The sequence below is a fragment of the Chenopodium quinoa genome, unplaced genomic scaffold, assembly GCF_001683475.1.
Source record: "Chenopodium quinoa cultivar QQ74 unplaced genomic scaffold, ASM168347v1, whole genome shotgun sequence".
Classification (NCBI taxonomy): domain Eukaryota; kingdom Viridiplantae; phylum Streptophyta; class Magnoliopsida; order Caryophyllales; family Amaranthaceae; genus Chenopodium; species Chenopodium quinoa.
Window position 1 is genome coordinate 875,702 of NW_018743033.1, and position 26,633 is coordinate 902,334.

The window sequence follows — 26,633 nt, forward strand, 5'->3', positions numbered from 1 at the left end:
AAATAAATTAAAATACATACACTCAGTGTTTTAATATATTGTGTATTGCTATACGTGCTTCTCAAAAAAAAAAAAAAAGATGGCTCACGAGTCACGACCAAAAATACACAGTAACATGCCATGATTATCCCGCGCCCTTGTGCAATTTTTTTTTTCCTTGTTGCATTGTGTTGTGTTATGGGCCGGTTTGGTCCATTGCCACCTTTAGCTATTTGTATTATATATTTATGTGTGTTACTAGGACCTAGTCCACTAACGTGTTTGTTTTTTTTGTTTTTTTTTTTTGGTTAGAGAGCCACAAGGGCATTAATGAGAATCGATTATAAGATTTTTTGGTACTGGGAGGAGAGATCTAATCCCTCACTCTCTAGTCCACTCACGTATGTGTACGTATGTTAGATTTGTATATTGTTCAATTTGTCAAATCGCCAAACTCGACTATTTTTATGCATGATTAACTAAAAATGAAGTGTGAAGGGTTCAAACCAATGATCGGAGATAGATGAAGAGATCCGATAAACACGGGTACATATTCGACATACTAGTGCTATTACAATAAATGAAAAGAGTTTGATAGACGTAGGTTTAACTTGGACCGTTTGGTAGCTATAAATGCAATCTAAAAAGACTAGAGACATAAACTGTTGATAGAAGTAAGCACGTAAAACATACACTGCATCACTCAACCACAAATCGAATATAACATCTAATCAAAATAGCTGATCGATGGATCTCTAGTCATATCAAATGGAACAAGAAGCTGACAAAATGGAGGGATATTAGTTGTTTTGGTCGATATTTTTTTACCAAACTGGAGTTGAAAATAGCTGCAGATGTTGTACTATCTCTCAAAGATTTACCGATTTTGTTCAGTCTCTTGTAAACTTCTCATTCGTGTGTATTACGCATCGAAGCTCATCAGAACTTGGGTACTAATATACTGTACTTGTACATACACTGTGTGTTGAGCGACATATCAATATTATTTTAGTACATGAGACTTTAGAGTATTAAATTAAATATAAATGTGTATGTTATTCAATTGTCCATGGCTGCAGAGGTGTCAAAAACTGATCAAAACTAACGAACTAGACACAACTTTATTTGAAAGTGATCGATTTAGAATTTAATTTGCATGGGCACTAATAATTTAGCATCAAGCCTAATGTGACTAGATCTAACCCCGATCAAATTGACACCTATATAAGTTGCAACTGCGTAATTTGAAACTGAGATCGAACATGAGTTCCGAAACTGCTAAACCAAGTCACACCCTTAAGTATTATACGGTAAACGGTGGTATACAATATCATACCTAGATTAAGTTCTTAAATCATGCCGCTAGTTTCTTACAATTACATTTTTTTTAAAATTTTGTTTTAACATGTTTTTATTAATTACAAGCATGCATATTTGTAGTATAATAACTTATTCTATCTTTCAATAATTACATTAAGTTTAGTTGTCCCAGACATGTGGAAAAATACATTATTTTGACCATTAATATATTTACTCTTTATTATAAGTAAACATTATAAGGAAAATAAAATAAATAAAATTACTTTTATTATTTTTTGAGAAAACACCAACCCCCTCAACACACTACCAAAATGCTACCCTTACCTCGAAAACCCGACCCCACCCCGAAAACGCCACCCCCACTCCGAAAACCACACCCCACCCCAAAGCAAAGCAAAGTCGTTCAAGACGGGGGTGTGTATGGGACAAAGAGTCGAGGAAGGGGGTGGTTGTTCTAGAGGGGTGGCGCAGGGGCGGAGAAGGGGTGGGCCGAGCATGGGGCAAGCTCTGGCATGGGGAGGGGGCAAGTTCAGTTTGGGTAAGAGGGAAGGGAAAGGGAAAGCGTTTTTAATATAAAATTAATTTTTATATAATTATTTTTGTTATATTTGCTTTTATTATTATTATTATTATTATTATTATTAAAAAGGAACAATAAGAAGATGATACATGACAAGTCACCTTTAAAAGTCGATTGTCAAGTTAGCAAATCGATGAAAGGATCATTTTAAGCAGATGGGGAGCAAAGATTGGATAGTTTCCAAATTACTCAAATGTGGGATTGTTGAGAAAAAGTGGCAAAAGAGAGATTACTCTTTTCAATTGTTCCTTTTTAAGATAGTAGAGTTATAATTAAATGTGGTAAAAATCTATTAATAAAAAAATATATTAAAAAAAAAAAAACACAATCTGATGCATCTATAAGTATAAATAGGAGTAGATGAATTATGCTAAATTTGCGCTGTTGATCATCATGAATTCATGACTAATGCTTTGAAATATTTTTTATTTGTTTACACTATTGTGAAGCATTTATTGAGAGGAGCTATTAATGGCTATAAGCGATTTAGCGTACCTAACAAATCGACATGATCTCACTTTTTGATAATATAAGTGCATCATGAATTCATCAATAAGTAGGTTGTGTTGTGGATTTAAAATTGTTGCATATACATGCCATATGCTATTAGAGTCTAACACGTACATTATCTTTGAAGTTATCCCCTTCTCAAACCACATAAGTAGTATACACTATTTACTTCGTATAATTTTACTACTTTACTAGTATCATTTTCTTATTAATAAGTCAAGTTTGGTCAAAGTGTAAAAGGAGAGCACCTTTCAATTATAGGTACAGTTGAGAATTCAATCTTCATTAGTGACAATTTGGAGGGGATTCCCTTACCTTTCTCCATACTTCTCCCAATTATCTAGCCTATTAATCCGGACTAGCTAGGTTGACCTGTGAGAGCGAGGTTCCGATCCGGTAGCACAACCCTTCATCTCATCTACTCATACAGAAAAAAAAAACCTTGGACATTGGATTAATTGTTGACAACTAACATGGTATGGTATTTTGTAGTGTGACCTAAAGACAAGCTATAAGTAGGGATTGTTGTTTTAAAACTATCTTTGAATGTGCTCTTCTTGGTGTATAGTTTATGCCTATTACTATGGCATACAAAATATATAAGTTTAGTATGCCATTAAAATTTTTACATGATGCTCCAGTTCGTTGTCACTTTTGTTAGAGATATTGATAGATTGCTTTGCATTTTGCATGTAAATCATCATTGAACCTCTTTGGTTAACATAGTGAAAGATTGCGGTTTTAATATCTTCTCCGGCTATTGAAACATTTTCTATGTTTAAATCCATTCGTTTTTCTCTTTGATTATTTTGTTGTTCTATGTCGGTTGTTTTATTATTTTTTGCTAAATTGTATAGTATATCATCTATTGTTCTCTACATCAAGCTTCAAGGTAAGTTTTCGGGGATTGACATGTATTCTTATTGTAATAAATTCATCATAATCTCATATTTTCAAACTCCGTTGGTTGCTAAGTATTGTTAATTTGAAGGAAATTAAGGCCCTGTTTTACCTTAAAAAATATTCAGTAAAAATAAAGAGGCTTGCTCGTTTTATCAAATGACAAATTTGTAAATAAATGGAAAGAAAAATAAAACATTGTTCATGGTAAAACCGCTAACACCATTAGCAAATCTACCATGAATAGTGTTTTTTTTTTCACTGTTCATCGTAGAACCTCTAATGGTGTTAGCGGTTGTACTATGAATAGTACATAAAAAACACTATTCATGGTAAAACCGCTAACACCATTAGCGGTTCTTCCTTGAATAATGTTTTTTATTTACAAATTTGCCACTGTGATAAACAATTCATGTTTATCAAGGTGATAAACTTGTATTTTCTCAAAAATAAATTAAGTTCTGTAAAAATAAGTTCAGTTCAACAAAATAAATTTTAGCTCAATAAAAACCAGTAACTTTAAAGAAGAAATCTAATAGGAAATTAGTAAAAATAATTTTAGTTCAGCAAAAATTAGGTGAAGTGAATAGAGCCTTAGTGTTGTAGAATTCTATTCGGATCCTTACACTTTTATAAAAATTAAAGAGATCAAAATTTGAATTTGTATAACCCGGTGACCTAATTTCAATTGTAATATATATATATATATATATATATATATATATATATATATATATATATATATATATATATATATATATATATATATATATATATATATATATATGCTTAATATGTTATAATTGAGAAATTCCTAATCATGATTACTTTGATACAAACTAACAAAGCGAAAAACACACCTACTTATATAAGAATAATAATTTCTCTATTAATTAATTTCATCACTTAAGGACTAAATTGCTAAGAGCCATTTTTATAAAGTTAAAAAAATAAAAAGAGTGATGAATAATAAGGTACTTTACTAGCAAAAATAATATTGCTTGTTTACAATGTTCTTGACTGTAGGAGACGAACAATAGTAAGAAGATTAAAAATAAAAACAATGTATGTTTAGTATCAAAGGAGCGTGCATGCTTTGAACCTCCGACCTACATGCTTCTTCTTCATTTTAGGTGGCCTCAATGCTACCTTAATTGCTGAATCAAATACTGCTTTCACATTCTGAAATATTATTAATACCCGAAAAAACATATTAGGAGTTTGTAATCAATCAATTATTTAATTTCTACGGTGTTTAGACAAAATTCTTAAGCAAGAGTGATGATTTCTTAATTAAAGAATCAATCTCATTTTCACTATCAATTATATTACTCATATTAACTAACTACTACTCCCTTGGTATAACATTATACTTCGAACACGTATACTTATTAAAAAAAAAAAAAAAAAAAAAACACACGAATAGTATGAAGTTATGAACCTTCATCGATTGGGTCTTAAAATTCTTTAATTACTACCAAATGTTCTCATTTTTGCTAACTCATCAAATGAGAGGCTCTCTTTTAACAACCACCTCTTTTTTTCTTTGTTACCTCTAATAGTGCCCTTCCATTCGTGACACTTTAACCAATTACTTCACATAATAATTTTTTTATACCTACTATTCTACTAAATAGTGCAAAAGTCATAATATTGCAACTATTAATGAAAATATACTCCTTCCGATTTAGAGAAGTTGCATCATATTCCTTATAAAGTCCTGTTAAAATTTTAACAACACTTTCATAAAAGAAATAGACCCACTATTTTTTTTTAATTTTTTTTTTATTTTTATTATTATTGATTTATTTCTTTTCCTTAGGGCACTTTAACTATTACCTTTTTAAAAATCAAAATATTTTCACTCACTATATAAAGGTTATGAGAGCGAGGGATACCTCAGGTGGTTAGAATTTTCCTCCTAGTTTCACGAGTCTTGGGATCGATTCTTATCAGATCACCCATCCGTATGACTCTCTAAACACAAATAAATTATATAAAAGCTATGACCTAACTTTCAATAACTTTAATAAAAAAAAACTATATAAAAGCTATGACCTAACTTCCGATAACCAACTAATTCACTGTCGACTAATCTAGAACGGAGGGAGTATTTCATACGATTAATCTTCAGACTGAAATTACTTTTGGAGTCCCTTTCAAAGTTGTTGGTAAAAATCATTTATTTGACTAGCTTTCTAGAGTAGCACATGCTACATAGGCCCACATTTGATCAAGTCCATTTATCAAATCTCAAATTGGGCCATTAGTTGTATTGTTAAGAAATAGAATGTTTCCATGATAAATTTAATTGATGCTTGGTACTCCTTATTTACGAGTGCTTTTTATCCCTAAGATCGCCAAATCAAATAGAGCCCAAAGGATTACTTAATATTTTTTCATGTTCATACTTCCCACATTTTGGGTGCCACAACCTATATTTAAGTAAGGGCAAAATAAACACAAATATGTCAAATTTAAAACAAGACCTTATAGTATTACATTAATACAGGTACCACATAAGCTATTGGGATCGACTAAATCAAGTTTTAAACATGATTAACAAATGAAAAATTCGATTTGGATTTGGTCAGATTATAGGTTAGTATGGTTCATTTCAATATCAAATAAATTTGAGTAACGTTCTAGTTAAACATGTTGGATAATTGGATACATGTTAACTTATTACTCATACCTGTTGAGTCTTGGCACTACATTCGATGTAAACAACGGCCCCGATCATCTTTTTTAGCTCCTCACCCTGCTTGATCGTGTTAAACTTGTCAAATAGAAGTTAATGATTTTATAGGATAACAATGCTATTTTTACAAAATTATTTTCAAATCCCCAAAAGATTTGACTTTCCCCTTTTTCTAAACATAATACAACTAATGATAATTGTTTATCAAACATTGGGTTTTTGCAACTAATGATACTTGGAGTAACTTCTACTAAAATATAAAAACCAACTTGCCTGAGAAGTAGTAATAGCTGCTGTCCCTGGATGATCCTTTAAGAATTGCTGGTCATCTCTCAAATCTATATATCATAATCATTTCTATTAAACAACATTATTATAGCTTACTTAAGCTATAAACAAAAGCTTATAATCTAACTTTTTAAAGGTTGTGTTTAACTTACCCAATTTGGTTCCAACTAGCACAATTGGCACATTTGGGGCATAGTGTTTCAGCTCTGGGATCCACTGTTCATGGTTTGCATGGATGATTAAAGTAATAGTTATATAGATTTCCAAAATATACTAATGATTATCACTTAAAACAAAAATTCTTGAAAAATACATTACAAGAAGTTGCAACGTGTTAAAGTGTCAGTTAGTAAAAGAAAAACATTAACAATACCAATACAAAGTACCAAAAAATGAAAAAATAAATAAGTAAAGACTGAACTGATTTGACCTGAAATAATGTGAGATCGAATTCTCTATAAAATATTCGTTTTTGGACAATATGACATACGGAGTATTAGTTGTTAAACGGGCATAAAGTGAGTTTTATGTGATATTCTTCATCTGTTTAATATGGCTTATAAGGCTTTGTTTACCTTGGTTCATTTGTGTGGAATTTAACTTATTAATTTCATAAAAAGAAATCATATTTTTACTTAACTTATTTTTAGTGAATTTTTCCTCTGTTAAATTCATTTTTTTTATTAAACTTTAATTACTTAATTGCTAAACATAGCTAATTTTTGGCTGAATTCACTTACTTTTATTACACTTTTTTTTTTTTAATATATAAGTTGAAGAGATGAGAGTCCAAGTTTTCACATGAAATAACATGGAATAAAAAATAGTAATAATATAAATAGTTGTGTAATTGCTTACGCAATATTAATTATGGTGCAATATTTTATTCACCTGACTTTCACTGGCCAGTACTTATCTTAATTTATTCAAAATGTATTCAAACTTTACATGGCTTTTCTTGAAGTTGTTTAAACTTATGTGAGATGTAAATTAAACCTGTGCATACTCATTTTTTTATAAATTGCAAACTTGTGCATTCATCTATATATTAACCCTTAATTAGATACTATTAATTTTTGTAAATTGATCTTATTTAAATTAAACCCATCAGATTTTTTCTGAACTTATATTTCTTGAAATATACGGGATTAAGGACAATTAAATAGCACATTATTTCAATCTTTTCTCCGTTTAAGTTTTTATATATAATACTGTAAGTAATAACCTCATTCAAAAAAGAAAGAAAAAAAACATTATAAATAATGAAGTATTTAATTATTTTGCTAACCCATAATTACTCAGAATTATGCGGCTAATATACATGATAGAATATTGAGATAGAGAAATGTAAAAGTTTGAAAATGTACCTTCTTATAGATATTTTCATAACTAGCCTTACTGATCAGAGAAAAAGCCAAGAGAAACACATCAGCTCCTCTGTAACTTAGAGGCCTTAATCTGTTATAATCTTCTTGTCCTAATACATAACCCAATTATATGATTTAGCAAATATACTTTATATTATTAATCATAACAAAAGTATACTACAAAGAAATGGACTAACCAGCAGTATCCCAAAGGCCGAGGTTCACAGTGTTACCATCCACCACCACATTTGCGCTAAAGTTGTCAAAAACTGTTGGCACATAATCCTTCAAAAAACGATGAAGCCTAAGTATGAAGAATGTAAAGTCGAAAATCTTTCTTTGATCGATTTTTAATGCATGCGATGAAAGCTAATTAAGAATGTCTCTAACGAATGTATCTGCTTGTTTGGTTGATCATGAAAACTATTTTTTTTTTTTTCCCGCAAAAAGATACCTAAAAGTTATAAGGCTTAGCTAGGCAGAAAACAGGATATACATAAATTTCGACAAATAACATACGTACCGTAGGAAATGTGTTGCTAGTATAGGAGATAAGCATGCATGTTTTCCCCACAGCTCCATCTCCAACAGTAACACACTTAATAAATCTAGCAGTACTCATATTAATTACTTTAATTTGTAATTAATTTCTTTGGGTAAAACTATATTGAAAGAACAAATCAATGTAACCTACTACCAAACTAAGCCAAACTTCCTAAGAGTAAGACCTTGTATATATTCCAACCCATTTCAAAAAAGAGAATCCTAGGAAAAATGTAACAAAAATTATAAGATATATTTTTATTTAATTAAGAATCATATTATAACTAGATATATAATAAGATGTTAATAAAAAGAAGTGTTGGTGGAGTTTGATGGTTCTAACAACTTAAACAACCACCACTATATAGGATTATAGGTAGATTTATTAATTATATAATCTATATAATATAAAGTTTTATTTCTAATTGATAATTATACCACCAATGACTTTGCTTTCCTTTAAGTGCAAGGCTTGATAGTTGCTAGTACTATCCAATAAAAACTAAAGTAGGTCTATTTTTGGTGGTTAAAGTGATTGAAAGGTAGAAAAAATGATGATAAAAAGGAAATGGTGGTTGTTTAGCGAAGCAACATCTTTTGACAAATTACTAGAGTTTATATAACTAGATTTTAACAGACTTTATACAATAATAATTCCTCAGAATTGGTTAATTTTGGAAATTTTTGTTGTCTCGGTTTTATGACTATATAATGAGGTTCTAGTGAGATCCTATGGAAATAAATTTTGACATGACTTGATTTTATATATAAATAAAATTGTCCATTCTTATTGAGGTTTTAACACCAAAAGTTACTCACATATGCTATAACTTACACTAACTATTATTTGTGACTAGCTATTCCGGGTCACCAACCATCATGAATTGAAGTTGATCAAATTAGTGTTATAGGGGTTATTTTGTAAGGATTATAGGAGTTTAATTATTAGTTAGTAATATAGGGGTTACTTTATTATTTAACGGATACACAATATGTATAATAAAGGGATACTCTATTAGTTTATAGGAGTTATATTGTTTTGTTTTGTTTTGTTTTTATTTTTTGTATTTTAACAAGCAGCCATATGATGTGGCTATCCGCACAGAAAATGGGAAAACGCGCTATATGACTTATGTTTGATATAAATCCACCGAGCAATTATCAACAATTGATTTGATATTTTTTTTCCACTTATACAAATAACAAATGACAGTGATTTATATTGACAGCCTTGCAATACTTATAGATTAAAGAAGGTGATAGTAAATAGTTGAATTGTTAAGCTTAAGGCACACATCATATGTCATATATACAACTTAATTAGTTAATTGTAGACAATCTAAAACCAAATTAAAGAGTTGAATTTGAACTAAATTCATGAACATACTCATTGTCCAATATTAAATTTCACGTCTTTTTAAAATTGCTTGTGTGGATTTTTTTCTTGATTATGGTTGCAAACAATATGGAATTTTCACCATTGTTAACCTTAGTAGCCTTGTGGGATTTTTAGTAATGAGTTTTTTTGGAACAAAAATAGTTGTTTGACCATTTTATAGAACTCTTTAGGGTGTTTGGTTAGGAGTTGACCTCTTTGGGTTAAAAAAAAAACCAAAAAAACACTTTTTGTAAGTTTTTTGAAAGACTTTTTAGCTTTTTGTTGCTTTATACACTAAAACAGATAATTACAATCAACTAGTCAAAACAATTAATGCAAACAACTAACAGTAGTCACAACAGCTAACATCTAACATTAAAATGATAATTGTCAAACAGGGCCTTGAATTATTTTTATGCTTAGCCTTGATGCAAAATTTTAATAGTAAGTATCTTACTAATGAACCCCTGGGCATTTGATAATAATTAAAAATATTTCCTAAAATGGTACTCCCTCCTTTTTTTAAGTGTCCCGTTGGGGTGTGTACGTGGAGTTATAGGTAAAAGAATAAAATAATATATAAGTGTGTATAGTTAGGAATAAAAAATTTGAAAAGTAAGAGAGGGAAAATATAAATGGGGGATCACTACGTATAATGTGATGGGGAGAAATATTATAATATGATGGTGAGGTCAAAAGGAAGAGAGAGAAATATAATATAATGTCAGCGGGATTTCTAAATTTAGTAATGGGACACTTAAATAAAAATGACCATTTTTAGAAAGTGGGACAAAAAAAAAACGGAAGGGGTATTAATTTGAGAATGTATTTTCAAATCATACGTTGATCGGTGCAATTATTGTTTATTTCAATTAATAATTTCACTTTTAGTGATCTTATCCAATACCTGTGGGGTGTTCGTTAGCTTTTACCTTTTAACAGTGACAGTGACAGTGACAGTTGAAAATAGTTGTTTAATTTGGTAGACATTGCTACATCTATCTATCTGCTACACCGAAAAAATGGCTATATGAGGTAGATTGTAGATAGTAGAACAAGTAAAAAAAATGTTTACTATAGTTGATTAGATACCACAACGACAAATATACCATGCCTATTCATACATGCCGATAAGTTATTTTCTGAAATGATGAATATTGATGAGATAATATTTTAGTGATGATTACAGAAATAAAGGGCAAATAAATGTAATAATTGATGAAAGATGATTTTGTGTGTTAAGGTTATGATTGATGGATTTGCATGAGTCTTAACAAGGGGAAAATGTATCTTGCAAGTTGCAAGTCCCAATTGATTTATAATAGCAATAAAAAATAACCCAAACATTTGGGTCTTGCAAAGCCTAAGTATGCATTATTAAATGTTTCATAAAGCCCATTTATTTGAAGGTATCATCAAGCCCATTAAGAGTAAGCTTGTCGTCTAATGATCTAAATAGTCTAGTACTTTCAAACGACTCAAGAATAAAATTAGTAATTGGGTTCGGGCAGTCCGTCAAGTTACAATGTATACTGTATTATGCTATGTTTAGTTCACCTTATTTAAGTATCTTATTATTTATCTGATAAGAAAAAATATGTTTAAATTAAAAGAAAAAATAAAATTCTGATCATATATTACCCCTTTCGGGTTTTAATAAGTGTTACACTTTGATCGACATATTGTTTTAGACAATTAAATTGATTTAAATAAAAGAAGAGGTAAGTGGTGTAGTTGGAGTATTAAAAATTTGTAAAAGAAAGATATCGGGGTTAATAGTTTATTGAAAAGGAATAAATATAACATAAAAAAATAAAAAAAGTAGTAGTAGGTTTGACCATGAAGACTTTTTGCCAAAAAAAGAAGTGTAACACTTATTAAAATACGGCAGCATTTGGTAAGTGTAACACCTATTAAAACATGGAGGGAATATCATTTTATACTCCCTTTTTTTTTTTTTTTAAGTATTATACTTTGATTGGCACATATTTTTAGGTAATTCAATTAATTTTAAAAAAATAAAAATAAAAGTAAGTGGGTAGTTGTAGCATTAAAACATTACAAAAGAAAGATAGTGTGATTAATAGTTTATTAAATATTAATGAATGTGAGAGGAAAGAAATAATAAAAAAGTAGTGTGAGTTTGGGTAGGTATCATACTATCATGAGAGGAGTGAAATATGATATTAAAATGTAGCTTTTTTCCAAAAAAAAAAAAAAAAAAAAAAAAAAAACTATAACATTAATAAAACCACGAATGCATTTGGTAAGTATAACACTTACAAAAAATACAGATGGAGTATGCGATATCGCTAATTATCTTTAATTTCGTCAAGAAAAAATTATGAATTTTATATGTTACTAAAATTCACATTATTACGAATACTCCACTTGATATATTTTTTCCTTATAGATTAACATACATATAAAGTCAAAGTTTAATTAGATCAGAAAAACCAGATAAAATAAATAAATAAAATTAGTTTAGAAAAAGTAAGCTTAGATCGGAAAAAGTAAATTCAGATTAGATCGGATTAAAAAAAAAAATGATTTCAGATTAGATCAAATAAGCAAAAATAAGGTGAACTAGACATAGGCTATATGCTCATTTAAGTTGGTATGATTTTCTATCGTGAAGCTAATTAATTAATATATCAAAAATAATCAGATTAGATCAAGTCTTTTTTTTATTAGCATTTATTTATCATTGAATATTTTAATTTACGTAATTTTAATAATTATGAAAATTTCATATTTGAAAAGTACATAAGGCCCTGTTCTCTTCACCTTGAAAAAATAATATTCAGTAAAAACAATTTCAATTCATAAAAATAAGTTCAGTTTAGTAAAAATAATTCTAATTCAGTTATAATTAATAACATCAAAGAAGAATTATTAAAACAGGAAACTTTAAAGATAATTTTATTCCAGTAAATTAATTTCAGTTAGCTAAAAATAATTGAAATCCAGCAAAAATAATATTAGTTCTGTAAATACAATTTCAGTTCAGCAAAAATAAGGTGAAGAAAACATATCCTAATACGAATATAATGATATCTTATTTGATAATTTTTTATCTTACGATGTAGTATACAAATTAAGTTAGAGTTTGGTCAAATCTAAAAATCGGACTAAATTAGCTTAGAATAATTCAAATAGATCAGATCAGTTATGTAAATTGAATATAGGCATATATAGCTCAACAATCAATCTTTCTATTCTTGTGCTTAAAATTATTATTTATCCTTGAACATTTTTAATTTTAAAATTACTATGTATATTAACCATAATTTTATAAATTAAAGGAAGCATATAATATAAATTAGTTCAGATGCCGCACCATACACGGTTTTCCAATAGTATTATTTCATTATTCGTTTATTAGAAAATGTACAAAACAGAATCATTGCAAGTAAAAAAAATAAAAGTACAATAAACATATTCATGTGATATACCATAAGATGCATGTCAATGTCTAACTTTGTAATACAAGTAATGTGGGATGGAAGGAGTAATAATATTTTAGTACTCGTAATATGAAGTAGTATTATTTATACTCTTGTTCTCAATTAAAAAATACTCACTATTCATGTTATTTTTGTTGATAAAAAAAATTGTAATAATACATTTGATAATATCTACGTAACATTTTATATATAGTATTATATACGTAATATTTTTATTCTTTACCACTATTTTTTTTATCTAATTAAATAATTTGAATGATTCTTGTTGTGCATAAAAATTGGCAGGAATTTTTTATTTTTAATTTTTTTCTGACATCAACATAACACAAGCAAATTACAAGCTAAAGCTAAAGCTAATTAAACTAATTCGACTATTATTCGCCAACAGATATGCCCTTTGCACCTGATCCCTATCCATTTTCAAGATATTACAACATTGAAAACTCATTCCCAGCTTCTTAATTTCCTGTATAGTCTAGAAGATGCATATATCATTTATGTCCATCTTTCGTAAGAAATTGACCAAATTCATCGAGTCCGAATACATAAGCAACCTAGAGAACCCCATTGTAGAACACCATTTTAAAGCCTCAAAACAAGCTTGCGCCTCCGCATGCAAAGCAGAAGTTGCAAGTCCAAAGCTCGCTCCTGCATCCAAGAAACCTCCTTCATTAGCCTTTACAACCCATTCAAAACCACTTTTCCCGCCTGTCTTTTCCCACGAGCCATCAAACTGAAGTGTGCAATCAGGCTGACCCATACGTACTTGGACAGAAGATAAAATTCTCCTTTCCAATATGAACTTGGTAGAAACCAGGTGGTTCTTAGATCTCAGTGTCTAGGATATTCAGCATTCCTGAAGCAGGTAAGTCCGGCTTGTTGTAATCATGTAGACATAGTAACGCTTCTTCAATATTCTTATTCAAACACTACTAGAAAAGAGGCCATTTCTGACGGAAAAAGTCCGTCGGAAACACCCTGAATTCCGTCGGAAATCGCTGTTCCGACGGAATTTTCGTCAGAACGTGTTGTCGGAAGACCCTTTGTAGGAAAAACAGCCATTTCCGACGGATTATATCTTGTCGGACCTTAGTTTGACTAAAATCGTAAGTCCGTCGCAAGCTTACGACGGAAACATTTCCGTAGGAAGAAGAGAACTTTCTGATTGATTATTCCGCAGGAAGAAGAGAAGCTTCCGACGAAATATTCTGTAGGAAACTAAACTCATTCCGACGGAATATTCCGTCGGAGGTGGTAATTTCGACGGAATTTTCCGTCGGAGGTGGTATATTCCGATGAAAAATTCTGTCGGAAAAGCCAATAAAAAAATAATCCCACACCAGCCCCACCAGACCCACCCCCGCCACCAGCCCACCCCACAGCACTGGACCACCACCCACCACCCACCCACCCCACACAGACCCCCCCCACACCCACCACGCACCCAACCACCCCCACCCACCACCACCCACCCAAACCACCCCCACCCACCACCACCACCCCTACACCCCACCCAGACCCTAACCCTGATTTAAAAAAAAAACCCGAAAAAAATCATTAAAAACTTGAGAGGACAAAATCCGAAAAAAAAAAAATAAAAACAAAAATCCGAAAAATTGAATATATACAAATAAAAAAAATCAGATCTAACATATACAAAATCCAAAAAAACAGATCTAACATATACAAAATCCGAAACAAAAAAAAATAAACACAAAAACATATACAAATCTAAAATCAAAATCTGAAAAAAAAACAAAAAAATTACAAAAAAAGTTCTTCAAATTCCGGTGAAACCCAGGATGCTATTTTGTTCTTCAAAGTTCTTCAAGTTCTTCAAAAATCGTCAAAAATCGTACGGTGAGCTTGAGTTGTTGGTGGTGGTGTCGGTGTTGGTGTTGGAGGTTTTGGGTGAGAAGGAGAACGAGAAGAGGAGGAGGGAGAAGGAGTTGTTGTTGTTGGTGTGGGTTATGGTAGTTGTTTGGGTGAGAAGGAGAGGACAAAGAAGAGACAGGGGAGGGAGAAGGACAGAGAAGAGATGAGGAGGGAGAAGAGGAAAAGAGGAGGACAGAGGAAAGAGGATAGAGGAAGGAGAGGAAGGAGAAGAGAATAAGAGAGGAGAGAGAAAGAGAAGGAGAAAAGGGAAAGAAAGAGGCGGTGGGTTATTAGGGTTTCCATTTTTTTTTTGTTTTTAAATTTCTGGTTTTTTTTAGTATATTAGAACATTTAGACAGATTTTTCCGTCGGAAATTTACCAACGGATAAAAAATCCATCGGAATAATTGGGTTTTTCGAGGGAATATTCCGTAGGAAAATTCCGACGGATTTTAAATCCGTAGGAAAACTAACTTTCCGACGGAATATTCCGTCGGAAGCCTATTTTTCCGAGGGAATTAAATTTCCGTCGCAAGAATTCCTACGGATTTTCCGTCGTTACGAACCTTTTCCGACAAAATGTTTCGACGGGCCCTAATTCCGTCGGAAAGTACGGATTTTCTGACGGAATTTTTGTCCGTCGGAACAATTCCCTCGGAAAACGACCTATTTCTAGTAGTGAGTGTGCTTGGGCCTCCACTGTCTCCACGGAAAAGACGTTGGTTTTTCGTGACCCACGAGCCCCATATATAAAGTAGCAATAAAAGTGGATATTGTTGTACTATGGATACCATCCCGACTATAAAAAAGCAGGATATACGTTTGAATCCATTTCTTTAGTGAAATGGGAATGGATTCATTAGGTGTATGGCCAACTATCAATTATGTGGACATTACTCCACGCAAATTTAGCCAAATCACAGAACCTAAAGATGTGTTGTGAATTCTCATTTTCCAATCCACAATAGTCACATAGAACATTCATTTGCATACCTCGCTGTTCTAGTTTCTCTTTTGTAGGAACAGCGTCATAGAAAAGTTTCCATATGAACTCTGTGATGATGACACATGTACTTTAGGGATAATTATGGGGATTACTTTAATATATAAGTACATATAATATTTCATGAGATTAGTTCTTAGAGTAATAATGTTGAAACTCGAAGTTGTAGATTCGAGTCTTCAATCGATATTTGCTAAACATAATTTTTTACTAAAAATTAAATTTTTGTGTTGAATTTTAATTTTATTTATAGAATTCAAATTTTTTGTATTGATAAGAATTTATATTTATTAATTCAATATTATATTGTCATTTGAATTTATTGGATTTTATTGATTATAACTTATTTTTGTTGAAATGAATTATTTTATATTGAAATTAACTGATATCGATTTCAATGGATATAACCTTCAATCGCAGTTGAAAGGTTTTGAATATTGAGTCTTGATCAAGAAATGCTAAGCAACACGAGTTTAAAACCTAAACTAGGCCAAGAATACACAAGCACAAACTTACGTAAAACTTTATAAATTTCAAAATGACAAAAACTGATTTTATTAAGAGCATAAACACCATTATATAGGCTACAAATAAGTACTGAGATTCCTAATTACATTAGAAGTCCTAGACAAATCAACTAGCCAAACTCCTAAACACACTCCTAATTAAGATAGAATTATTAAAAAGATAAAATTTCCTAAACTTCTTCCCTAAACTCAAAAAACTAATCAAAATAAATAACAAGATAAAAATGAGGAAATAAATCTTAACCGCTTAAAACAAGATAAACCCTTTCAAGTGAAAGGTAAAAACTTGTAAGCAAAATCTTAAAAATAGCAATTAAACAACTAAAGGTTGAAAATTCAAAGAGAAGTAAGATTTCCCATTATTGACATAATAAGTTAATTTTTACTGAACTTATTTTGTATTGAATTGAACTTTTTTTTTTATTTTTTTTATCGAACTTAACTTATTGAATATTACTTCGTATTAATTTAAGGTGAAGAGATTAGGGCCTTAGTTATTATTATTTCCTAATGTATGAGTTCCTTCAAAGTTTATATGCAAAATTTCAACATTATAATATATATATATATATATATATATATATATATATATATATATATATATATATATATATATATATATATATATATGCAAAATTTGCATTTAAAACATTTAGGCTTAGGACTGGTACATAAATAGTGTAAAATCAAAGAAAGTAGTTACACCTTCTATTTATTGTTGACTTATTGCACCATTGTCATAATCCAATTTGAATAAATTGTCATAATGTTTATAAATTTTAATTTTATTTTATAAATTATTTATATTTACAATTACATGTATTATTGGTCAAATTTCCATATGATTAAGTGTAATAAGCAAAATTGAGACATATAATTATTGCACAACACGTAATAAAAACGGAGGGAGTAACATTTAAATGTACTTTTTATTTTTTTGAAGACACATTTAAATGTACTCCTAATTTCATGGTGACATACCTAATTTAAATTATATGTATTCATTCATATGAGTAATAATAACCTCATTTTATCCATAAAAGTAACCCAAACTCATTATACGATTAATAACAATTAATTAAAAAAAATTAACCCGAGTTCTTCATTCAAGTAACATGTACGTACTCTTTTATTTTAATTAAATCTTTCAACTAACAAAACAATAACTCCATTTATTTATGAAAGTAACCCCATTTTTCTATTGGAGTAACCCCACATACGTTAAGTTATTGCTATTTACTCATCGCAGTAACCCTTATTATTCAACTATCTTATATGTGTAGTGACCACACCATGTAGCTAGCTTAGTCACAAAATAAGAATTTGTGTTTTTTAATTTTTTTTTTAATTTTTTTTTGTTTGTAAAAGGTTAATCCACCATTACCCAAACTTAACATTATACTTCCTTTATCACGGTATTTAAGAAAGTGGACCTCACATGATATAATACACTTTAAATGTGGTTAACAAATTGTTCGAAATGTAATCAAGTGGGCCATGAGCAATAAAAACCATAAAAACCTTTTTTTTTTATAGAGTGTTGCAACCATTGTGACATTTCAATTTTAAGGAAGTGTTGCAACTATAAAGAAACAGAGAAAGTAAAATATAAACCGTATATTTTCTAAACAAATAAAAAAAAAAAAAAACAGTTGTCATTAATGAGCTTAGATTCTTTATAAAGTGGGATCCTCCATTTAATTTGCACCATTGATAATAAATATGAACATCTCCAACCTCATAATTCTTGTTCAATAGTAAAAGACTAAAAGTCATCAAGTCAAGACACGTGCGAATACTATTATTACTCCTAATAATACAGTATTATTCAAATTGTTCAATTCAGTCGTTTCCACGATCATAAAAGCTCTTAAACGGACCCCATTAACTGAATTGATAGACTATAAAGTTGATGAACTCACTTTTGTTTCAAAAAAATATCTAATAATAAAAAGCTGTGAATATTATATCATGAAGACATTCAAGATTGAAGAATCATGGTCGTAGACGCCTTTCATTTGCCTTGTAATTCTTGCTTTACTAAAATTATAATCATGCAAATCACAAAAAAAAAAAAAAAAAAAAAAAGAAAAACTATGACGAAAGTCCACTTCAATATATTATCATAAAAAGTCTTCAATTTCAATTAATTGAATGAGAATGATATGTCATTGGCTGCTAATGAAGTACTTTTCCGTTCTTTTTTAACCTTCGTCACAAATATTTTGCCCCAATTGATTTTTCACAGTCTCCAAAATACATCTTAAAACGATTTTATTTTCATTTTCATAAGTGCAAAAATTATAAAAACTAGTTAGTAACAAGATTACACATAATTATACTACCTCTTATAAATTAAAAGTATTTTATGGTAAAATATTTTAAAGTTTGACTCATATTTTTATAATGGTGCAAAATATTAGAGATAGAGAGAGTACTTGTTAATGCATAATTTGTACTGTAAATCTATTTAATTACTGAAGTAAATTGAGTACATAAGATAGACATGATTTTTATCACTAAGGTGAGAAAGCTTATTATATGTGACTTTTTTCTCCAAACAAAAGCTTTATAGTAGAATATTATTTGGATTTTTGCATAGTTATGAATTTGTTTGGTTCTAAAATCAAGTGAAGTTTAAGGATAGATAAAGTCACAATCTTGGAGATTTAGAAATTAGAATCACCACCAAGATATCAAGTGTAACATGCTCTTGAAGATCAAGCAATAACTTTTTGTAAATAAGCTTATGATATATTCGTTTCCTTAGATTCTTCACCCACATATCAATTTAATTCGGTAGTCTTTATTTTGTTACACTTAGAGTGAGGGAATGATAAGGGAAATCCATTCAAAAATCATTTATTACTAATAGGGTTCAAACATATGATGTCCAAATCATAAGGCGAACATCCTAATACTTACACAATTATACCAAAAGATAACTATACATACATCTAGCAATATTAAGAACTTGTTTTCATCTACTATTTCTGAACTTATTTATTAATCATATTTGTTAGAATCATACCAAATCAAATCTGACCATAATATTAAAATCAAGCCAAATTGAAAATTTTAAATTTTTTACTTACCAATACAATAAGTATACCTTTAACTATGTATAACAATAAATTACAATATATTATTGGAAAGAACATGTACACTTATAAATGAATCTAATCTAATTAAAAATGCTTTTCATATACATTGATTTAAAAATATGGTCAAAGTTTAATTAGAATAGGAAGATCAATCTATGCACATTTAACCAAATTAAAACTTATTAAAATCAGACCAATTCAAGACACTTTATAGTAAGTGAAAAGAACAAGTTCTACTTAAATTACATGAAATGATTTGAATTATCCCATTATTCAATTAACTCAATGATAACTTTCTACCCATGTACTAATTAGCATAAAGATAAGCCATGATCTGCTACCCCGCCATCTAAATAGTGATGGAAGAAAAGTACAAGGGGTAAGACTAAATTACATGATGTCCACTTTAATTACTATTCAAATCAAAAGCTTTATATTTTTTTAATACACTATTATCAATTCTATATATATATATATATATATATATATATATATATATATATATATATATATATATATATATATATATATATATATATATATATATATATATATATATATATATAACTAAGAAAATAACATCCTATTAATTTCTCTACTTTCTAATTTCCAAACACCATATCTTAGCTAGCATGCACTTTTCATTAATTACAAACTCCAAAATCACATAAATTCCCAAAAATTCAAACAAAATCTCAAAATTTTAACACCTAATTCATCATCCAAAACTATAACCAACATAAAAAATGCCAGAAACAGAGCTACCCTTGAATGAAAATGATTCCCATGACATGGTTTTATACCAAGTTCTTAATGAAGCCAATAATACTATGAACAACTTGTACCAACAACAATATCATCCTCAAAGGATGATGATGATGAAGAACCAAAACGTTGCGAAACGAAATATGACATCTTCTACTCCTACAACAAAGTTTTATGCTCCAATTAGTGGTGGTGTAGCCAAGAGGCACTATAGAGGTGTAAGGCAACGGCCTTGGGGGAAATATGCGGCTGAAATTCGTGACTCGACAAGTTGCGAAACGAAATATGACATCTTCTACTCCTACAACAAAGTTTTATGCTCCAATTAGTGGTGGTGTAGCCAAGAGGCACTATAGAGGTGTAAGGCAACGGCCTTGGGGGAAATATGCGGCTGAAATTCGTGACTCGACAAGAAATGGAGCTCGGCTTTGGCTTGGGACGTTTGTTACGGCTGAGGAGGCGGCGTTGGCCTATGACCGAGCTGCGTTTAAGATGAGGGGTGTTAAGGCCTTGCTCAATTTTCATGCCCATATAGGAAAACCAGTTTCAGGGGATTTTGTTGGGTTGATTAACAATAATCACCCTAGTTTGGTAGCTAGCACCTCTAGTAGTTCTTCACAACAAGGTTTGAAATAATTGAACATTGAGAATATATATCCTTTTTTGTTGGACATGTATACACATGTATTGTATGTCTACAAACATGTTGCTATTAAAGATTTAAAGTGAAGGATTTTTCATATAATTTGTAGAAAAGACTTAATTTCATTAGCTACATATAAATTATTTTGATCCGTGTTTAGTAATTGATCGTTCTAGTGTTCTACTACTTCTACCTTAGTATGCATGGTGATTAGTTATGTTATATTGTTGTATCCATGTCGATCTCATATGCTTAGTTTTAAGGACTTAAAGTACAATCTCTTCTTCTTAAAAATGGTTTCATGACTAATTATTTGAGCAAGGTTGATCAAGTCCAATCATACTTGTAAATATAAGGTGAAACTGGAATTGCTTCGGTCCACTAAGTAAAGTTCAAATAAATTCATTTGAAAAGAGCTCATTACTATCTCAATTAGAAAATAGTTTTAACAAATTATAGTTGATCAAAGTTTTCAAGGTAATAATTTTGTGATTATATTACTTCATAGAATTATATATATAGTAAGGTATGTAGAGTAATAGAGTGTGTTGCTCCTTTTTGTAATTTGTAATTTTTTTTGAACCACTTGGAATAGTAAAAGCATGCATTTAATGCCGTTAGCAAGTTTTCATAAGAAAAAAAAGCGTTTATATAAATCATAATAGAAATAAGTGCGAGCATTTGTTTTTTTTTTTTTTTGGAGGGTGCTTGCAAGGGTTACTACTGTGAATATTAATTGAAGGCAATGAGGGCCTATCGAGTATAAAAATCCATAATTTGATAATTGTTTAAAAGGGATCAGAGCATATGGTTTAACAAAGTTGCACATGGCAGAGGGTGGTATACAACAAGACATGAAGAAAGAAAAAAAATCTTATGAAAAAACTTAATATAGCTTTGATTCCATGTTAGATTGTATAAATATGCCTTTAACATAGTGATTTCATGTAAGAAATTTAAATTGGAATACCACGGTGAAATAAAAAGCAAAGTCGCACTTTAAACTAGTATTCAAGATGTTTCTCATGATTTATTGTGTATATAATATTATGAGCCATGAATCAAAACTTTGACCTTATACATGGACCATTCCTTGTCCTTTCATTAAAGACCCAATCAAGTTGGGTCATGGATAATACAATGCTAAATTATACCCATCAATTGGGTGTGGGATCAAAATCGAGAGATACTTCTTACTCCATGGTTAGTCCATTCAAGTGTGACTCAATATGAGTGGACACATTATAAAAGTACTAATGACAATCAATAATTTACCAATATATTACATATATACATAACAATTTCATATATTACATGAGGTATTACATTATTGATAAGCATATATAACAATTACAGGCGTACCTTACATAAAACGGAGGGAGTAAATTACATGCCAGCTACAAGCGGGGAAAATAGATTCAAGAATTCATAAAAACTTAAGAGAGACACACAAGACATATGAAAACAATACATAAATCTCATATACGTACAATATATAGACAAATAAACACACAATCATAATGTTGAAGAAAGTAAATTTTCCAATATATCATTCCCAAGATCTTCCAACTCAAGTACATCATGTTGAGAATCAAGTAAATTATCCATGCTAAATCTTGATCTTTTAAAAGATGGCTGTTGAATCATCAACTCATCAACATAATCACTCTGAAGCTCCCAGTCTCTTGCTTCTCTTTTCCAAGGATTATTACAATGATTATTCTTGTCATATTGACTTCCTACAACGGCTTTAGTGACCGCGTCAAGTGGGAAGTTAAGAGAAGCTTTAGCCGCCCCTCTTATTCTTAAGGCCGCCTTATCATAAGCCAAAGCTGCTTCCTCTGCGGTAATAAACGTTCCAAGCCAAACTCGAGCTCCTTTCTTCCTAGAGTCCCTTATTTCAGCCGCGTACTTTCCCCAAGGCCTTCTTCGTACTCCTCTATAATGTCGAGTTGGTATGTTTTTATTAGTCTTCTCCATGTTCTCCTTTGAATTGTTGATCGTCCATTCATTTTTCTTGTCCTCCACGTAACAAGTTTCCCTAGGGTTTTTTGTACTAGAACCGACGATTTTATCAAGTAATTCTTCCCATGTTTCGGAACCCATTGACACCCATCTTCCTAGGCTTGGTAGCCTTTTAAGCGCATTTGAAGGTCCATCATTTTCCTCTTCTAAAGAAGGTATTCCGATCCAATCTTGAAAAATTCCCGGTGTATTATTCCATGCTTCTTGCGAATTTGTTACACCGATGTAGTTCGCCCAAATGCTCTCTAGGATAGCTGTCTCGGGTGGTTTGTGCTCTTCTTTCTTAATATTCATTTGTCAATGGCTAAAAAAATAAATTGATTTTTATCATGTTATGAAAAAGTTTTATATAAAAAGAGACGTGTAATAGTGTTGGTATGTTATACTTGTAATTTAAAAAGCACAGCTCATCTATTGCTTAATTCTAGTATTTTTCTCATATGAATTTGAACAAATACGATGCTTCTGTTGTAAATGATTTCCTTTACCTGAATTTAAGGATGATTTTTAGTGTTTGAAGTGTTTTTTAATACACTTGTTTTGGTAGCAATTTCATGTAGTATGTACTTATAATTATTTTTTAATAATGTAATCATGCGTTGATTACATTTATTAATAGTTGAGACAAAAATTCTAAGACAAATAAGTTAGAAATTAAAGGCTATTGCGTAACTAGTTACCAAGATCAAGCCTAATGATTGCAAAATTTCACACCATTTATTTTCAGCATATATTCTAGCTATGTGTAGTTGAGTACACAAATATAATTGTAGTATGTCATTTATATGTGCAGAAATTGCTACATCTACTAATGGAAATTTCAGGTATTGTATATTGTCAACTTAATATGAGTAGATCACCCAATTAGATAGTGAGACATCACATGTCATCCCATGATAATATTTAAACTTTGGCCCTATATTTCAATAGAAATCGTGATCAGTAACCTAATAAGACGTGTTTGTATATAACTGAAAATTTTTGTTCATTTTTTGTTATGGTTATGATTATGGACATATACTTTTTTTTTTTTTTTTTTTTTTTTTTTTTGGAGGAAAGATTATGCATATATACTTTTATGGTTAATTATACTATGTTTTAATCTTAGCAATACCGGTTTATATATGCAAATATAAACAATGTACGTAGTAAAATAAGAAATTGTTTTCGTCGTAGCAATGTTTTGGTACAAAATATATCTACAAAACTAAGCAATATAAGTAATCATAGTTGTTTATATATTGAATAGAATTGAAATCATTATTAATAATGGCATAGAAATCTCTTAGGATGTAATAAATTTTTCAATGAAAATATATTTATAATGGAAAAGATAAACACAAATAAATTGTCAAATCCCCTTAACCTGTTCTTCAAGTTATCCATTTGTCAAGGATATCAAATGCGTGCTTCTGAAAAAGACAAAGGGTGAACGACTGAAAGGCTTTGTTGAGTCTTCCTATTGTTAAACTTTATTTTATTAGATATTTAATTTTATAATAAATGATTAATTAATTCAAAAATTAAGACATTTTCAACGAACTAAACAACTAATGTTATATCTCTGATTAATAATAATATTGATGAGTAAATTAGAAGACTAATTTGGGTAGTCATCACACGTTAGAAGGTTATGAAAAAACATAGACAAAGATTACCATAATAATTATGTCTTGCATTGAAAAACTCAATGCCTATGATTCAGCAGTTTCCATTAATTTTTCCTGATTATATGTTATACTAGTATATGATGAATAGATTGGTGGTTAATTATTTCCTCGTGATAGGATCATAGTATAGTTCACATTTATAAGGTTAATAATACACAAAGTATAGTGTGGATATCGACATGTAAATACCTCCTGTTGATAAACTTCTAACCGGTGGTTGAAATTTATCCACTTTATCATTTCTATGATGTTTATACTTTATACAGAGTACTTCGTAGCACTAATTTTTTTTATTTTTATATACGATAAACCAAGATGTTTTATCATGTTTATTATCAAGGAAATAACCTTTTTTTCAGTGATAAATATACACACCACAATATTTTTATATTTTATACAAGTAATTCCAATTTGTCAATTTGACTGTTTATCTTTGGAATTTGCTAGATAGCTAGTGTGCTCGATTAATACATAAAGCTATGTTCGATTCAAACATGGTACCATAACTGATTATCTACATACAAAAATATAAAGGCAAAATCTTTTATGAAATAATCGTTAATTATACGTATAATTATTTTTTTTTTTTTTTTGCGATACACACAAAAAAAATCCTTTTCTGTAACGAAAATTCATTTGTGCAAGGCGATATTTATTTAAATAATTTAATTTTACTTTTTTTGTGACAGCAATGTTAGCCGCCAATTTTCAGGGTGTTCTCAAGTCAATTAATCGACCTCCAATTACCTCCTTAAAAAGAGAATGGGAGAAAGAAGAGATAAAGATTCACTAGTTGAAAACTATGAAAAGTATGGTTTGACTTAATAAGGGGCATTATTAAATCCCCTAAAAAATTAGCGAGAAAATCATACACTGTATATATGTCTATGATTAAGTGTGAACGTTGTATGCTTAGTAAGAGAGCAACATTATGTGTAACAGCTGCATTGATTAGCATATACATTGTATACCCACTAGTACCGATATACAAGAAACTGCTAGTTTGTACTTTGTATGAGTTTTTTTTTTTTTTTTTTTTTTTTTTTTTTTTTTTTTTTTTGACAAAGAGTATTGTATTTTTAATTAGGTGATCAAGTACTAAATTACTCTTGTCACCTGTCAACCCTTATCAAGTTCCACTGTGTCACGGTTCGAGATTTTGAACACCGAAACGTGCGGCGCGCTTTAGTCTCTTAGCTGCAAGAACGCTAGCCTAAGTGCGAAAATGAGGCTTGTAAGCACAAAGCAATATGAGTGGGCAATTAAATCTAAAAAGCACTCACATCTTTTGGCGACGTAGTGCAGGTGGTCGGGGCTTGTGACGGCCGATACTTCAAGGCGGGCACAAGCGGGTCCGAACCACAAGTTTACAGCATCAAGTCGGTTTGGAGGGGAGCCATTATACAAGTAAGACACAATATCTCTAAAGGTCTAACAACAAACAAGCATAAATGTAAGGCAACACTTGGTAGAAGGCTTGATTTCATTAATCATTTGCCCTCTAAAGAGCTTTAAATAGTACATGCATAGAATTTGTATTGAACACTGAGATGACAGTAACACAATAATGGGATCTAAGGCCTAGAAAACATAAAGTAAACTCTAGCAAAGCATTAAAGGGGCATCTAATACATCAAAAGGAGTTGGATTCTAACACATTGTCAATACCGTTTTTTCCGGGTTTATTTATTTATTTTTTAATGATCTGTTAATGTCCTTAACGAACGCACCAAAATGTTTGATAGAAGATTATTAATAACCATTAGATTAGCTATTAGAGTGTATCTATAATCTTATCACTAATCACCTGTATCAAGTTTAGTTAATGTTTGATTTGATTTTACGAAAACTTACTTAGGTCTCTCAAATAATTTACAATCCTTAAAGGATGTTTTGCATACTTTTAACTAACAATCGACGTCATGTGGCTACCTTGAATGTCTGCCATATTCAGAAAGTACCTCGGGTCCTCGCCTGTTGGTAGCACA

The 26,633-nt window shown here is 30.2% G+C and overlaps 2 protein-coding genes and 1 pseudogene across 3 annotated transcripts; 1 reads left to right on the forward strand and 2 right to left on the reverse strand.

The window, feature by feature from the left end:
* Window positions 1–4,249: 4,249 nt before the first annotated feature.
* On the reverse strand, window positions 4,250–8,534 carry LOC110730525 (rac-like GTP-binding protein RAC9). 2 transcript variants are annotated; one of them, XM_021910327.1, is made up of 8 exons: window positions 8,169–8,534; window positions 7,843–7,930; window positions 7,646–7,755; window positions 6,431–6,494; window positions 6,264–6,328; window positions 5,985–6,050; window positions 5,188–5,266; window positions 4,376–4,471 (listed from the first exon to the last, which is right to left on the reverse strand). In XM_021910327.1, the coding sequence occupies exons 1-7, from the start codon at window positions 8,265–8,267 to the stop codon at window positions 5,189–5,191; spliced, it is 570 nt and encodes a 189-aa protein (XP_021766019.1). In that variant the 5' UTR covers window positions 8,268–8,534; the 3' UTR covers window positions 4,376–4,471; window position 5,188. The 2 variants fall into 2 exon arrangements, with proteins under 2 accessions (XP_021766018.1, XP_021766019.1); XM_021910326.1 differs by lacking the exon at window positions 5,188–5,266 and having other exon boundaries at window positions 4,250–4,471; window positions 8,169–8,530.
* An 11,584-nt stretch (window positions 8,535–20,118) lies between these two features.
* Window positions 20,119–21,192, forward strand: LOC110730461 (annotated as a pseudogene).
* Window positions 21,193–22,252: 1,060 nt separating this feature from the next.
* On the reverse strand, window positions 22,253–23,274 carry LOC110730462 (ethylene-responsive transcription factor ERF091-like). Its single transcript, XM_021910264.1, has one exon. The coding sequence runs from the start codon at window positions 23,267–23,269 to the stop codon at window positions 22,466–22,468; it is 804 nt and encodes a 267-aa protein (XP_021765956.1). The 5' UTR covers window positions 23,270–23,274; the 3' UTR covers window positions 22,253–22,465.
* Window positions 23,275–26,633: the final 3,359 nt, after the last annotated feature.